This window comes from Protopterus annectens, chromosome 3.part1, assembly GCF_019279795.1.
Source record: "Protopterus annectens isolate FY-2018-M chromosome 3.part1, PAN1.0, whole genome shotgun sequence".
Lineage (NCBI taxonomy): Eukaryota > Metazoa > Chordata > Ceratodontiformes > Protopteridae > Protopterus > Protopterus annectens.
In genome coordinates, this window is record NC_056732.1 from 479,803,446 (window position 1) to 479,819,027 (window position 15,582).

General features: G+C 41.0%; 1 protein-coding gene across 2 annotated transcripts in view; it reads left to right on the forward strand.

The window, feature by feature from the left end:
- The window catches only part of COL14A1 (collagen type XIV alpha 1 chain), a gene marked incomplete at its 3' end in the record, with an annotated part of 1,869,522 nt that overhangs the window by 1,005,302 nt on the left and 848,638 nt on the right, over window positions 1-15,582 (forward strand). For both annotated transcript variants that reach the window (XM_044066920.1, XM_044066919.1), the window contains 1 exon segment: window positions 1,194-1,337. In XM_044066920.1, coding sequence (XP_043922855.1) covers window positions 1,194-1,337 — 144 coding nt within the window.

Below are 15,582 nucleotides of genomic sequence, written 5' to 3' on the forward strand. Positions count from 1 at the left end.
AGAAAACCGGACATGTGAACACCAGTGTTGCTCTTATTTCTCCTAGATTCAGTGATTCTGGAGATGATTGCATTATGTAAGGGAGTGCATGGAGCAAAGAGTACAATGGCTTTATGTGAATGCCTTTTCCTACTTTTTGATTTGCAGAAATGGCATTTACTCAGCTGTCCTCCATAGTCACATTCTAAACCTGTAAAGCATTAATAGATTTGAAGTACAATCAGAAATAGAGTAGGCATTAAGAAGCATTAATGCCAACCTAAGAAAGGAGGTATAGTTGCTCTTACTCATTTTGTATAATTGACTGCAGTTTCTGTAAAATTTTCTTCCTCTTGTGTGGGCTTTCAGAGTATTTGGCAAGGTTTTGTAGTCTGTTATAGGCAGATAGATAATATATGTGTTCTCAGCTCATGTTGGCTTCAAAAATGCCTTGAAAACTATGTTTTGAAATTAATTCATTAAGTGGAATACAATTTTTTTTAAAGGGAATGTCAACTTAATCTATCCATGTGCAACCCTTTTTTTCCATTTTTGCACATGGGGTCATGGTGTCACTTCAACAGTCATCTAGAGCCAATGTTCACACCACCAGGTTTCTAACCCTGCCATGATTGTTCATCTATCACACACTTGCACGTACATTCATACCTATGACCAGTTTAGAGCATCCAATCAACCTATTGCTTGTCTTTGGAATATGGGAAAAAATGGAGCACCCAGAGCAAACTCACACAAAAATGGAGAGGACATGCAGACTCTGCACAGAAGGCACCCCAGCCAAGAATTTAACCAGAAAACCTATTATAAGGATGAAAAAAGATTTCAAGGCTGAATCTTCTGATTTTTTCAAATATTCTAAACAGGGTTTAGCGTTATCAGTCCCATGTTACAATAATAGAAAGAAACAGACTTGATTATTTCACTGCTTGGCATATGGTAGTACATTTTAAATAAAAAATAAAATGTTTCCCAACTGCTGTCACCCTTGAAATGACATGTTATGCTTTCTTTCCTGAAATGCAAAAACATAGTGTAGCATAGCAGTGATGAAATGTATTTCAACACACAGTATTGTCAGGCACTATAATCTAATGATGCATTTATTTCCTTTGACAGACAAAAAATATTCAGTTATATGTCTGATCTCTTTGATAATTGCTTTAGCTAATTGTATGAAATTTTGCATCCCACAGGAAGAGCAATAAAACATGTTAAAGATGTCATGTTTACATATGAATCTGGACTGAGGAAAGGGATTCCAAAAGTCTTAGTGGTGATTACTGATGGGCGATCACAAGACGATGTCGACAAAGTTTCCAAAGAAATGCAACTCGAAGGTATATATACTATTATCTCTGTTTTTCTGCTGTCTCAAGAGTTTATTTGTACAAGCAAGCTGTCTACAAATTTCTTAACTGGAAACAATTTGCCAAAATTTATATGCATCATTCTGCTGTCGTGGGCGACCAGATGTCTGTCTTTACAGAAACCATAATCTATCGTTATATTAGTTTGATGGTTTCTGCTGATTCTTCTCACAGACAGAAATGTGGCAACAGGTCACATTTACTAATATTTCTCTTTGTTATATTCTGTTACTTGGCAGCTTTAAACTAAGTGAGATAACCACTGACAGCCGGTGACGCCCTCCAGATGCTAATATATGTCAGCAGCTCTGTTTAGGTTCTTTGTATAATGTGTCTTGCGCACTGCACATTCTGCTTTTATTTTTAGTGTATGTTCAATGGCATGGATATTTAACTTCTTACAACCTGAACTACATTTTTGTTCTGCATAGCATATTTTAATTCACTTTTTCCTGAATGGTGCCTATGACAAAATAATGTAGGAGCACACTAGTCACCATTCCTTTGTCAGTTATTTGAGGACCAGTCACAGAATTACCCTTGGTACTTGCTGTCTAGAGTTTGTTTGGATTGCATGTCACTGATTTCTCCAAAAATATAAACATGTACAATAGAACAGAAAGTTGCAGTTTCTGTGATGAAGCCTTGGCTTTCCTGGGCTTCTTTCAATCTTGTGCACCGCTAGGCCTCCCAAACCAAGTCAGTGTTTTAAGTGCAGGTGGCAAATGTGTTGTCTTTCATTACTTATTAGTGTTTTCTAACACTTTTACTAACTGAAAAAGCAAAGTATTTTTGAATGTATCTAACTGTAGAGAGAGAAGAGCTGCAGAGTATATGCCCCTCACTGCTAACGACTACTGTTCTGTCTTTTGAAGGCTGTCAACCAAAAATTAAATGGTATTGCTTTGTCATCATTGTTGTCTTCAGCCATCCTTTTATCCGGTGTGAGAAAGAATGCTTCATACATAAGTCATTTTATTCATTTGTTTACTGTGTATTGGCTTTCCATTCACCTTACCTTTTCTATTAAGTGTCAATAGCTTCATTGACATATATTTTCCATTCATGCCAAGGCATTTCAATTACAATGGCCATAAAATGTACCAATTGCATGCAGACAGATAAATACCACACTCACTCAGTTCTATTATTCTTTCACACTGAAGATGTGTTCTTACTTTTTGAGGTACCTTAGAACTTGAGAATCATACCATCTTTGTGACAGAAGACGTTTGTCTGTGGGATGGTCATATTTTTAACCTTCACTCACTTCAGTGATGATGACTATGATTGCTTCCACTACCTAGTAGAGATGGAACATTATCTAAATTTGAAGGATGAACTATTTAAATTATGTCTGCCCTTAAGGGCGGTCAGGTCTGGATTTAATTCTTCTTACAAAAACAGTCCTTTCCGGATACATCCCCATCTAACAACAGAATTATTCTCAACAAACTACAGGTTTCAGGCCAAAGACAGCTGTCACTGGAGTCCATGTATGATGAAAGTCTTAGACCCAATGTAGCGCACCCGCAGGTGTAGCTGAAGTGGAATTGGGTTCCTTCCTACCTGACTCAGGTGACACCCCTATAGGCCCAACACACCAAGGTGACAAGAATGACAGATTTTATTCTAGGTGACACATATAGTTTAAAAGGCAATAGCACAACCACAAACAAATTATTTCAACCGTGCACCAGTTATCAATAAGGCAAAGTGAGACATGCATGCAATGAAACCATACATTTACCCTCTTCCCCAGAACTCAGCAGAAAAAAGGGTCTTAACATTCAAACATGCCCAAAGAAGGCAATATCAGTGAGCAGTAAAGATTTATAATGCAGCAATACAAACACGGGAAAATAATGCAATGTCATTAAGCAATAAAAGAGTTATAATACAACAATACAGATATGAGAAAATGCAATGTCATTGAGCAGCAAAATTCTTGAAGGCAGCAGTACTAACAAGAGCAAAATGCAATGTCATTGAACAATGAAATTCTTGAAGGCAGCAGTACGAACACGAGCAAAATGCAATGTCATTGAACAATGAAGATTTATAATGCAGCAATACAAATATGAGAAAATGCAATGTCATTGAGCAGTACTAACACCCTCAATCCCCTTGATCAATTCTAAACAGACCAACTATGAAACACTCTATTATACCCTGTTCACTGGCCAGTGACTACTTACAGTCTTACTGCCAGCATGATGGGGCCTAAATTGGAGCTCATATGGATCCCAGTTATTTGTAATCCACAAAGCATTTGGGAGGGAATCCACAATCTTATAAAAATATAAAATTACGGCCAGAGCCCCTCACCACTCCGTTGAGAATATCCTAGTGACCATGCACCGTGGTTCCTCTGATGAGAAAAGTAGAAAAATCACCTGCCAAACTCTGGTAATCTTCTATGGCTACTCTGTACTAGGCCCAAAGGAACTCCTTTCCTTGCTGAATCATATGCAAACGTGAAACTACTGGTTTCAGATTTCTCTCCTGATTTCACAAAATACCATCATCCAGGATTTCAGCAACAGACAGACACAATCTGCTATTTCACTTCCCTTTCCCAAAGCACAAGAAAATAAAATCCAGTCATGCTGCAAGGCCATTTTTCCCTTCAGCTAGTATCTCAGTCTCCTCTTTCACTTTTGAAATTGTCTTTTATATCCATGAAAAGGAGTTCCACCTTGTGGTGTAATGGAAAACTACAGTGTATTACTTCTACAATGAAATACAGTGGGAGCTACACTTTCCCCCCACTTGAAAATCTTGGGTCCCCCCCAAGAACTGAACAATATTTTTGCATTCAAAGGGTACATTCCACCAAGGGTAATCAGCCTTATGTGTAACTTGGGAAAGGGGTGTCACCACTGGAGTAGGAGGCATAGGGATTATAGGAGCAGACTATCAGATGAGCTGTGGTCACAAGTTCCTGTGTACTATGTCCCAAACTGTTATATGTAAGTCTCTGTGGGTCCGAATCAGTCACTGCAGTTTTTGTTCAGAAGAGACAGCTAGGGAATTTTGCTCGGAAGGTTTGTCACTCACATCACATTCAATGTCCAGTTCTTCAGTAAGTATATTGTCTACTTCTCAGATCTCCTCTTGTATAACTTCACTTTCGTTTTCCATAATGGTATGACTATCCTCAGCACTATTTTCTGAAGTTTGCATAGCAGGGCCTCCATTAGTATCAGGTTCTGTAAGAGGTACAGAAACATTACTTAGTCTATTTTTAGGTCTGGGCTGCTCAAAATGACAAGGAAAAAATTCCGATACATTTGCATTGAGATTACAGCCCACGGGGTCTTGAACATCCTCATAAAAAAGCACATTGAAACCCCAGTCATCATCACTGTCCTCCTCTCCTTCAGCAGGAGGAAGCGTAGGCTCTTGAACATTGGAGAGGATAGTTCCTCTCCACCTTAGCCTTCTGGATCGCCTTGAGTTAGGCTTCCGCTGAGCCATTCTGGGTTCTGGATTCATAAGACTCACTGATTTTGCCAAAGGCATTAAGTTGTTGCGGTGCCAGGCTTTAATGGGTCCTTCATTCCCCTCAGGGCAAACTTGGTAGACAGGGATATTAGGTAGCTGAAAACAAATTATGTAAATCTCAGATCCCCAGCAGTCAGCTAGTTTATGCTTTCCTTGTAGTCCCAAATTTCTCAAAAGAACTCTGCCCCTGGCTGCAAATCATGCATCTTTACTTTTTTGTCATAGTGAGCCTTGTTTCACTGATATCTTTGTCCTGTTGATTTTTCAGCAAGCTCATAAGCCTGTCTGAGGTACTTCTTGAGTCTCTCCACACTGCTATGATATCACACTGGTGTATCATCAGCTGTGACTCCAAAGGTGATGTCAACAGGAAGATGAGCTTCTCTTCCAAACATTAGGAAGTAAGGCAAGGATCCTATAGCATCATTTTAGTACTGTTGTAAGCATGCACCACTGTGGCTACATGCTACTACATTGATTCTTCTTCTCAGCAGATAGTGTCCCCAACATGTCTAGTAAAGTTCTGTTGAAACGCTCAGGCTGAGGATCCCCCTTGAGGATAAGGAGTGGTGTGGCGTTTTTGGACTCCCAATAGAGTGAGTAGTTCATGGACAAGCTTGCTCTCAAAATCACATCCTTGATCAGAGTGTATCCTTTTGGCAGGCCATAGTGTACAAAGAACTTCTCAACTAGTAGTTTTTCCACTGTAATAGCTTTCTGATTGTGAGTGGGAAATGCTTGAGCATATCTGGTATAGTGGTCTGTCACCACTAGCACATTATTGATCCTGCCTTCATCCGGTTCAATGCACAGAAAATCTATACAGACCAGTTCTGTGAGCCCACTACTTTCCATTTGACTCAATGAGGCTGCTCTGGTCAGCAGAGTCTTTCTCTGAATGCAACGAAGACATGTACAACAATAATCCTCAACATCTTGCTTCATGCATGGCCAGTAGAACCTGTCTCGTACCAGACCCATAGTTCTATCATAACCAAGATGACCATGTTCATCATGCAATGATCAGAGTACTACTTCCCTATACTTCTGAGGAAGCAGCAATTGCCATTTTTCACTGCTGAGTGCACTTGGAGATCTCCTATACACTAGTACATTCTGCATCTGGGGACTGTCCCATTCTTTGGTCAAAAGTCTTGCCAGGGGGATGAATATCCGTGCAAAGCATATTAACTTGTTTCTTCTCTAAAGCAGCTACCACCAGTTGACCTAAGGGGGTCTTCTGTTTGCTCTCTCCTGAGGTCACTGTTACTCAAAACTGGTAGTGATGAAGTCTGTAAAGTGACCAGATTACAGTAAACTTGGGGTATGCTTGCTGCAGACAGACCCAACTTCTGGGCCCAACATTCAGTGTGTTGATAGCAGATTGAAATCTGACACATAGCTCTCACCCCTGGTGCTGGAATTTCCACCCATTCATCATCGGGGTGTAAATCTCCCTGAGGTCTTCTGGACAGACCATCAGCATCTCCATTTTCATGTCCTGGGCGATATTTCAAACTGAAATTATAGTTGCATAGAGCTGCCATCCATCTGTGGCCAGTAGCATCTAGATTGGCACTGGTCTGGATGTATGTCAGATTCAGCCCCATGGAGATAGTCATGCAGCTTGTCCCCTACCACCCACTTTAAGGCAAGGAATTCCAACTTGAGTGCAGGGTAGTTTCTTTCTGTGGGGATAAACTCTGACTGATAAAAGCCACAAGTCTCAGCTTCTTGTCATACTCCTGGTAAAGGACTCCTCCTAAGCCATCCCCACTGGCATCCACATGTAAAGTGTATGGCTTTGTTGAGTCAGCATATGCCAGCACGGGGGCATGTGTGAGGCAATACTTAAGCTGTTCAAATGACTCTTCACACTCAGGAGCCCAACGACTCTTGAGTTCTTTAGAACTTCAAGGTCCCTTAGGTATTTTCACAAGGATATCTTCCTCTATTTCACCTGCTTTCTCATCATTTCAGAGCAAATGGTTGAAGGGTCTTGCTATCTTTGAAAATCCTTCCACAAACCTTCTATAGTAACTGCAGAACCCCAGAAAAGATTGCAGCTCTGTGATGGTTTTGGGTCTGGGCCAAGATGTCACTGCTTCAACTTTCCTGGGATCTGTGGATATTCCATTTGCAGACACTACGTCCCACATAGGTCACTGAAGGCTGGAAGAACTTGCATTTGTCCAATGACAACTTCAGGCCTTCCTTCTCAATCCTGTCCAATACCTTCATCAGTCTTTCTTCGTGCTCCTCTAGGGTCCTTCCATAAACAATGATGTCACCCAAGTAGACTAGGACTCCCAGGAGATGCATGTCTCCAACTGTTCCTTCCACGATTCTCTGGAAAGTTGCCAGTGCATTTGATAAACCTTGAGGTAGGCGATCAAACTCAAAAAAATACCAAACGGGTGATGAAGGCAGTCTTCTCTTTATCTTCTGTGTGCATAGGGATTTGATAGTATCCACTCCTTAAGTCTAGCACACTGAACCACTTACTGCCCACCAGGCAATTTAGAGCATCTTCAGTCCGGAGAGTTGTGTACTGGTCTGGAATGGTTCACTGATTCAGAGTACGATAGTCAACGCACATGCAAATTGACCCATTCTTTTTCCTGACAACGACAATGGGAGAGGCATATGGACTTCTTGACTCTCTAATTATCCCTGTGGCTTTTAGTTCTTCCAATTGTTTTCTTAAGTCATCCAGGTCTCCTAGAGCTACTCTTCTGGAATGTTCCCTGAAAGGCCAGTCCTCTTTCACTCTTATTTGGTGTTCTGCACTTTTTGCACAGCTCACAAGTAGTTCACTAGTATAAAAACAATTTTTCTTTTTCATTAGTAGCTCTTTAACTCTAGTTAGCCAGTCAGGGGGCAAGAGACCACATCCTATATTAATATCTTCCAGCTTCAACTCGTTGGCCTTGCTCTTATTCCTTGTCAACACAGAAGCAGGTAAGGGAGTGGCAGCATAAACATTTCCCAAATGCACCTGTGAATGCAGGACAATGGGAATATTTCCTTTAATGTTTAACCACACAGGCAAAGTGTCATAAGGATGCTTTAACTTGTCCACAGGCCAAACTTCTGAGACTAGTTCCAGTCTCAGTGGCAAGTCAATTTCTGGATCCATTTCCATCATGAGATGAGAAAAAACTGTTTGTCTACACATCCTCACTTTGGCTCTCAAGCAGGTGACCTGACCAGGATGAATTATATGCTCTTTCCCAGACAGGGTCCACACATGACCAATTTCATCTTTCTTACTATCCTTCTCCCTTTGAAGGGCACAGAAAACTGGCCACAGGAGAGGATGTAGTTTTGGGTGTACCTGGGTCAACTGAGGCATTAACATTCTTCTGACGAGGTCAGTATTTGTCCCCACTAAAATAGAGGCTGAATCCTTTCCTTTTGGCCTTGGGCACACAACAGCGAGTGTTTCAAAAACTTCTGTTGACCCAACAGTTGAAGTGAAAAATTCTATCTCGAGTGAGACATAACCATCATAAGGGAACTTTGTGTCACTAAGCCCACAGATCTCCAGATCTTCTAACTTTTCAAGTGGCAAATGCTTTAAGTTTTTTTGGTAGAAGTCTCCATACAGAATGGTGATTTGTACACCAGTATCCATCAGTGCTTTACTATACACTCCTCCTATTTTTACTGACACAACAGGGGACAGTCCCAGTAGGCCATCGGGTAGTTTCCGTTTCCAGTGCTGTTCAGCTGTATGGCATGTGGTTGAGGTACCACCAGCTGACCTCACCATTTTAACGGATAAGACTCTTGCTTAGTAAGTCTCAGATACTGAGATTTTGGCTGAGATGGCTTTCCAATTTGGCTGTTCACCTCAGATGAGCTAGAATTATGCATAGTAGGTAGTTTCTCTCCCCTATTACAAGGGTCCGTGTGGAAAGGAGATCCAGGATGCCATCTCTTGATGTTAGATTTTTTGGAGCTCTTTGTAACTGGGCACTCAGCTGGCTCCTTCACTGAGCCCTTTTGAAGTTTCCCTGCATTGCACTAGCCAATAATAGTTTGTTCACTTTTTCAAGTTCTCTGCATTAGGACACTGTAGTTTTATATGCCCTGCATCCCCACAGTGAAAACAAAATCCAGTAGGAACTCTGAACATTAGCTGATTCAGTTCTTCCCTGAGTCCTTTCATGGAGGATCTAGCTGATGTATTCCTCCCTTCGGCTAAAGTTACCACGGCTTTCTGCAATTCTGCAATTGTCTTGGTGACTTGAGCTATGGTGTTGGTCAGGGAAGACATCTGCATCTGCAACTGTGACACCTCTACATTGCGGACACTCTGGGCCACAACTCCTGTTTGAGTAGTGAGCATGGCTATAGGATCCTGCTGGTGTTCACTCACTGTTTTAGTTGCTGTTGAACACTGAGATATGGCTTCCAACAAGGCCTCCTCTTCCCTCACCTCTTTAACCAGCTGAGAATAAGTTAGAGACTCTTCCCTATTTCTCATCCTCATTTTCCACACAATGGGGTCCATAGCTTGAGCCCCCTGTAAAATTTGTCCGATCCGTACCTGGTCAGCTACTTTCAGATCCACCCCCTTCTTTAGGATGATCTGGTGAAGCATTTTATCCACTCACTTAATGTAATCAGATAGTTTCTCACCAACTTCTTGGTATGTATGTTCAAATTGATACAGTAGTTCAGCAGCCCTCTTGGCCTTCCAAACACATCCTGCAGTACTCCTAAATAGTCCTTGGCCATGGCCATGAATTCTTGCTTACCCATCCTTAGGTTGCATATGGTATCCACAGCTAATCCCTTTAGACTTTCAGCTATCCACTGCTTCTTCTGAGATTCTGGGATATCCCACTCCTCTAGGGCTTGTAAAGCCTGATCCATCCAGGATTCAAAATCTTCCTCTCCCTGAGGTGTGGGTTGTTTGCCAGAAAAGAAATGCAATTTGTGGTAGCCAAACCCAGTGAATGGCTGTGTAGGCTTTAAGCATTTTTCTACAATACTCCCTAAAGCATTCAAAACTTCAGGCCCTATATTATTTATGGGCAGTGAAGCTGCAGCCTCTGGTGTAAGATTTTGACCTACTTGGATAGCTTCCACAGGTATTTTCTCTGTTGCTGAGGTAGTGCACTTCTCAGGGATTACCATAAGGACTGCATTCTCACCTGAAATTTGTACACTTGAAGGTATGTGCTCATACACTAAAGGACTTTTCCATTCTAATAAGGCCACTGTGCTCTGTTCGGTAGGGTCAATAGTGCTGTCTAATAAAAATCCATGTCCTACAACTGGTAAGGATCATGTGACTTGATGTATTTGCATATCAGTCCATGTGACCCCTGGCAACACCAGAACTAAACAATGCTGAGCATTGTGCTGTTTCCACCACTTAGTGGCTACTTCTGAGTTCATGTTTCTGCTGGATTTGCTTTCCACATCTACAGGGGAATAGGGTAGAGTCCAAGGCAGTACAGGCAATGAGCCCCCAAATGCAGCATACCTGCAGGTGTAGCTGAAGTAGAATTGGGTTCCTTCCTGCCTGATTCTGGTAACACCCCTATAGGCCCAACACATCAAGGTGGCAAGAATGACAGATTTTATTCTAGGTGACACATCTAGTTTAAAAGGCAATAGCACAACCACAAACAAATTATTTCAACAGTTCACTAGTTAGCAATAAGGCAAGGTGACATATGCATGCAGTGAAAACATACATTCACCCTCTTCCCCAGAACTCAACAGAAAAAAAGGGTCTTAACATTCAAACATGCACAAAGAGGGCAATATCAATGAGCAGTAAAGCTTTTTAATGCAGCAATACAAACACGGGAAAATATTGCAATGTCATTAGGCAATAAAAGAGTTATAATACAACAATACAGATATGAGAAAATGCAATGTCATTGAGCAGCAAAATTCTTGAAGGTGGCAGTACTAACACGAGCAAAATGCAATGTCATTGAACAATGAAGATTTATAATGCAGCAAAAGAAACATGCAATGTCATTTAGCAGTACAAACACCCTCCATCCCCTTGTTCAATTCTAAACAGACCAACTAGGAAACACTCTATTATACCCTGTTCACTGTCCAGTGACTAATTACAGTCTTGCTGCTGGCATGATGGGGCCCAAGTTGGAGCTCATATGGATCCCAGTTATTTGTAATCCACAAAGCATTTGGGGGAATCCACAATCTTATAAAAATATAAAATTATGGCCAGAGCCTCTCACCACTCTGTCAAGAATATCCTAGTAACCAGGCACCATGGTTCCTCTGATGAGAAAAGTAGAAAAATCACCTGCCAGAACTCTGGTAATCATTTATGGCTTCTCTGTACTAGGCCCAAAGGAACTCCTTTTCTTGCTGAATTATATGCAGGCGTGAAACTACTGGTTTCAGACTTCTCTCCTGATTCCACAAAATACCATCATCCAGGATTTCAGCAACAGACAGACACAATCTCCTACTTCACTTCCATATCCCCAAAGCACTAGAATAGAAAATCCAGTCATGCTGCAAGGCCCTTTTTCCCTTCAGCTACCAGTTTCAGTCTTCCCTCCTTCAGCTAGTATCTCAGTCTCCCCTTTCACTTTCAAAATTGTCTTTTATATCCCTGAAAAGGAGCTCCACCTTGTGATGTAATGGAAAACTACAGTCTTTTACTTCTACAATGAGCTACAGTGGGAGCTACACCAGTATTTTCAAATGGTCTGAGGAAAGGGACTCATATCTGAATGTAGATATCAGTTTAAGAATAACTGATTACCAGTGTAGTTTGCATTCAACTTATTGAATGTTCAGGCCACTGAAAATTGAAAGTACTGGAGAGCTGAGTTTAGCAAACTAGAGTACATCACAAACATTTCTTACAAAAAATCAAGGTAGTGTAGAATAGCAGTGGAGACCCACTGAAACTGTTGTTGTGGAAGTTCATAGGTTTATACAGAGAGATCAAGCTTAGGAAATAATGTTACAAGGAAACACAAAAAAATCATTAGACACTGAATGTAGCTTTATAATTTCCATTATGACTTTCTAGTTGCTTGTGAAATCTTCTTCTTTCAGCTGCTCCTGTTAGGGATCACCACAGCAGATCATCTGTTTCCATTTTTTCCTGTCCTCTGCATCTTGCTCTGTCACACCAAGCACCGGCATATCTTCTCTCACCATATCTATAAGCCTTATCTTAGATGTTCTTCTTTTCCTCTTACCAGGCAGCTCCATCATTAGCATCATTCCCATAATATACCCAGCATCACTCCTCAACACATTTCCAAACTAATGCAATCTTGCCTCTCTGGCTCTGTCTCCAAACCATCCAGTCTGAGCTGACACTCTAATATACTCATTCCTAATCCTATCTATCCTCATCACACCCAGTGCATATCTTAACATCTTTTAACTCTGCCATCTCAAGTTCTGACGCCTTTCTTTTTATCAGTTCCACCATCACCAACCTATATAACATAGCTAGTCTCATTACCTTCTTGTAAACCTTCCCTTTCACTCTTACTGGTGTCTTTTTGTCACAGATCGCTCCTGACACTCTTTTCCACTCACTCCACACTGCCTGCACACTCTTATTCACCTCTCTTCTACACTCACCATTAATCTGAACTGTTAATCCCAAGTATTTAAACTCATCCACCTTCGCCAACTCTACTCCCTGCATCCTCACCATTCCTCTGTCCTCCCTCTCATTCACACACATATATATTGTCTTAGTCCTGCTAACTTTCATTCCTCTCCTCTCTAAAGCATATCTCCACCTCTTCAGGGTATCCTCAACTTGTTTCCTACTCTTGCTACAGATCACAATATCATCCACAAACATCATAGTCCACGGGGATTGCTGTCTGATTTCATCTGTCAACCTGTCCATCACCATTGCAAATAGGAAAGAGCTCAGAGCTGATCCTTGATGTAATCCCACCTCCATCTTGAACACTTCCATCACTCCTACAGCAGACCTCACCACTGTTACACTGCCTTTGTACATATCATGTACCACTCTTACATACTTCTCTGCCACTCCTGACTTCGTTATACAATATCACAACTCCTGTCTAGGCACCCTGTCATATGCTTTCTCTAATTCCACAAAAACACAATGCACCTCCTTCTGACCTTCTCTATACTTCTCCATCAACACCCTCAGAGCAAACATCACATCTGTAGTGCTCTTTCCCAGCATGAAACCATACTGCTGTTCACTAGTCATAATCTCCCTTCTTATCCTAGCTTCCACTACTCTTTCCCATAACTTCCTGCTGTGGCTGACCAGTTTTATCCCTTTGTAGTTACTACAGCTCTACACATCACATTTATTCTTAAAAATCAATACAAATATACTTCTCCACTCCTCAGGCATCCTGTCACTTTCCAAGATTTTGTTTAACAATCTAGTTAAAAACTCCACTGCCACCTCTCCTAAACATTTCCATGCTTTCACAGGTATGGCATCTGGACCAACAGCCTTTCCATTCTTCATCCTCTTCATAGCTGACCTTACTTCCTCCTTGCTAATCCATTTCACTTCCTGATTCACTATCCCAATATCATCCAACATTCTCTCTCTCATTCTCTTCGTTCATCAACCCCTCAAAGTACTCTTTCCATCTGCTCAACACACACTCCTCGCTTGTGAGTATGTTTCCCTCATTATCCTTTATCACCTTTACCTGCTGCACATCTTTCCTAGCTTGGACCCTCTGTCTAGCCAATCAGTACAGGTCCTTTTCTCCCTCCTTAGTGTCCAACCTTTTATACAACTCTCCATATGCCATATCCTTAGCCTTTGCCACCACTCACTTTGCCATGCACCTCATCTCCTTATACTCCTGTCTGCTTTCTTCATGTCTCTGACAATCCCACTTCTTCATCAACCTCTTCCTCTGTATACTCTCCTGTACTTCCTTGGTCCAACACCAGGTTTCCTTGTCCTCCTCCTTCTGTTCAGCTGTCACACCAATCACCTTTCTAGCTGTCTCCCTTACCTCCTGTGCTGTAGTTGCCCAGCTATCTGGTAACCCTTCACTGCTACTTAGTGCCTGTCTTAACTCTTCCCTGAACTCCACCTCACAATCATTCTTTTTCAGTTTCCACCATTTGATTCTTGGTGCTGCCCTCACACTCCTCCTCCTCCTCTTCTTGATCACCAATGTTATCCTACAGACCACCATCCTATGCTACCTAGCTTTACTTTCCCCTGGTACCACTTATACAGTCTTGTGTTTACAGCCTGTGAAATACAGACTTGTAATTCAGTGTATGTATGAAGGTCTTTTATTCCATAGCTTTGGTAAGTACTTATTACAGATGATCCATTTTCTTAGGGGAAATTGTAGTATCTCTCAAATAGTACATTACTAGACATTGTACTTGCTCAAAATCATTGGGGATTTAACACTACAATTCAAAAAACTCTAGCACAGGTCAGAAAATGAAGACATAACTTTTCACTAAGTAACCTGCAAGTCTTTGATAATAAGGAGTATGATTTCACCTCAGTTTTCATATTTAATTTTTTTTTTGTTAAAATTAATTTGCATTACCTCTGCTTAGATTAGATGTTTAATACTATAAGCACAACTAACTGCATCACTCTTCCTTATTAATGATCAAGCCATCTCTGTAGTGCTGTCAAGTTGTGTCTGACACCATAGTGAATCCACGGACAGCCAGTGTCATTGACAGAGTTTACTAGGCAAGTAGGGAACAGAAGTAAATTGCCAGAACTGTTTTCCATGTCTGTCACACACACGTGCACACAGACACACACACACACACACACACATACACACACACACACACCCCAAGTACCTAGAGACACTTATGTGAACACAGTGAGTACATATAGAGTCGGCACAGGAAATAACCCACCTGAGAGCAGTACTGGAAAAACGCTTGCTGTGAGGTAACAGTGTTATTCACTCTTTGCCACCATTACTAATCATACCGATACTTGTATACAAGAGTCATAAATGATGCCCAAACCCCTGAGCATTTCTCTTACCACTTTGGGTGTGCTGTGACCAAACCTGAGACATTAATAATTATAACTGGATCTTTGGTTTTATCTGTCATTTATGTCACTCATTTTTCCATTGTGTATGGGCTGTCCAGTCTTCTTACCATGTAATATGATGATACCTTTGTTTACAATGCAGTCACTCTGTTCCTTGTACACCTTGTAATAGTTGTACAGTGTAAGCATGAAGAAGGATTCCGCCCACCATTCATACCACTGCAGAATCTAATTTATAGCTCACTTTCATTTTTATTAACTTTGGGAAATGCCTAGCTCTAAAATAAAGTTATAAAACGCTGAATAATATGGACCCCAGGACATTCCACTGAGGAAAAGCACTTATTAAAGATGTCATGTTTTAGTGTTCCCACACTAGTTTTACTCACTATTTTCAGACAAACAGCAACTGCATACTCATTTTACTGTGTAATTGTTTCATTTTAGCTTCAACATACTTCCTATTACACCAACAAGTAGGTATATATCTAATGAAAGTGAGCAAAAGCAGTCCTTTTATAAACCTTTTCTAAAACAAAACAGGATGATCATAAAATGTATTCTATTCTATGGCTGAACATTAAACCTACTCAGGCTCACTGTAACAAATAACCATTTTTACTAATCATCTGTATAATAATAATTCCTTCAATGCATTCATAAGTCAGACTCCAAAAT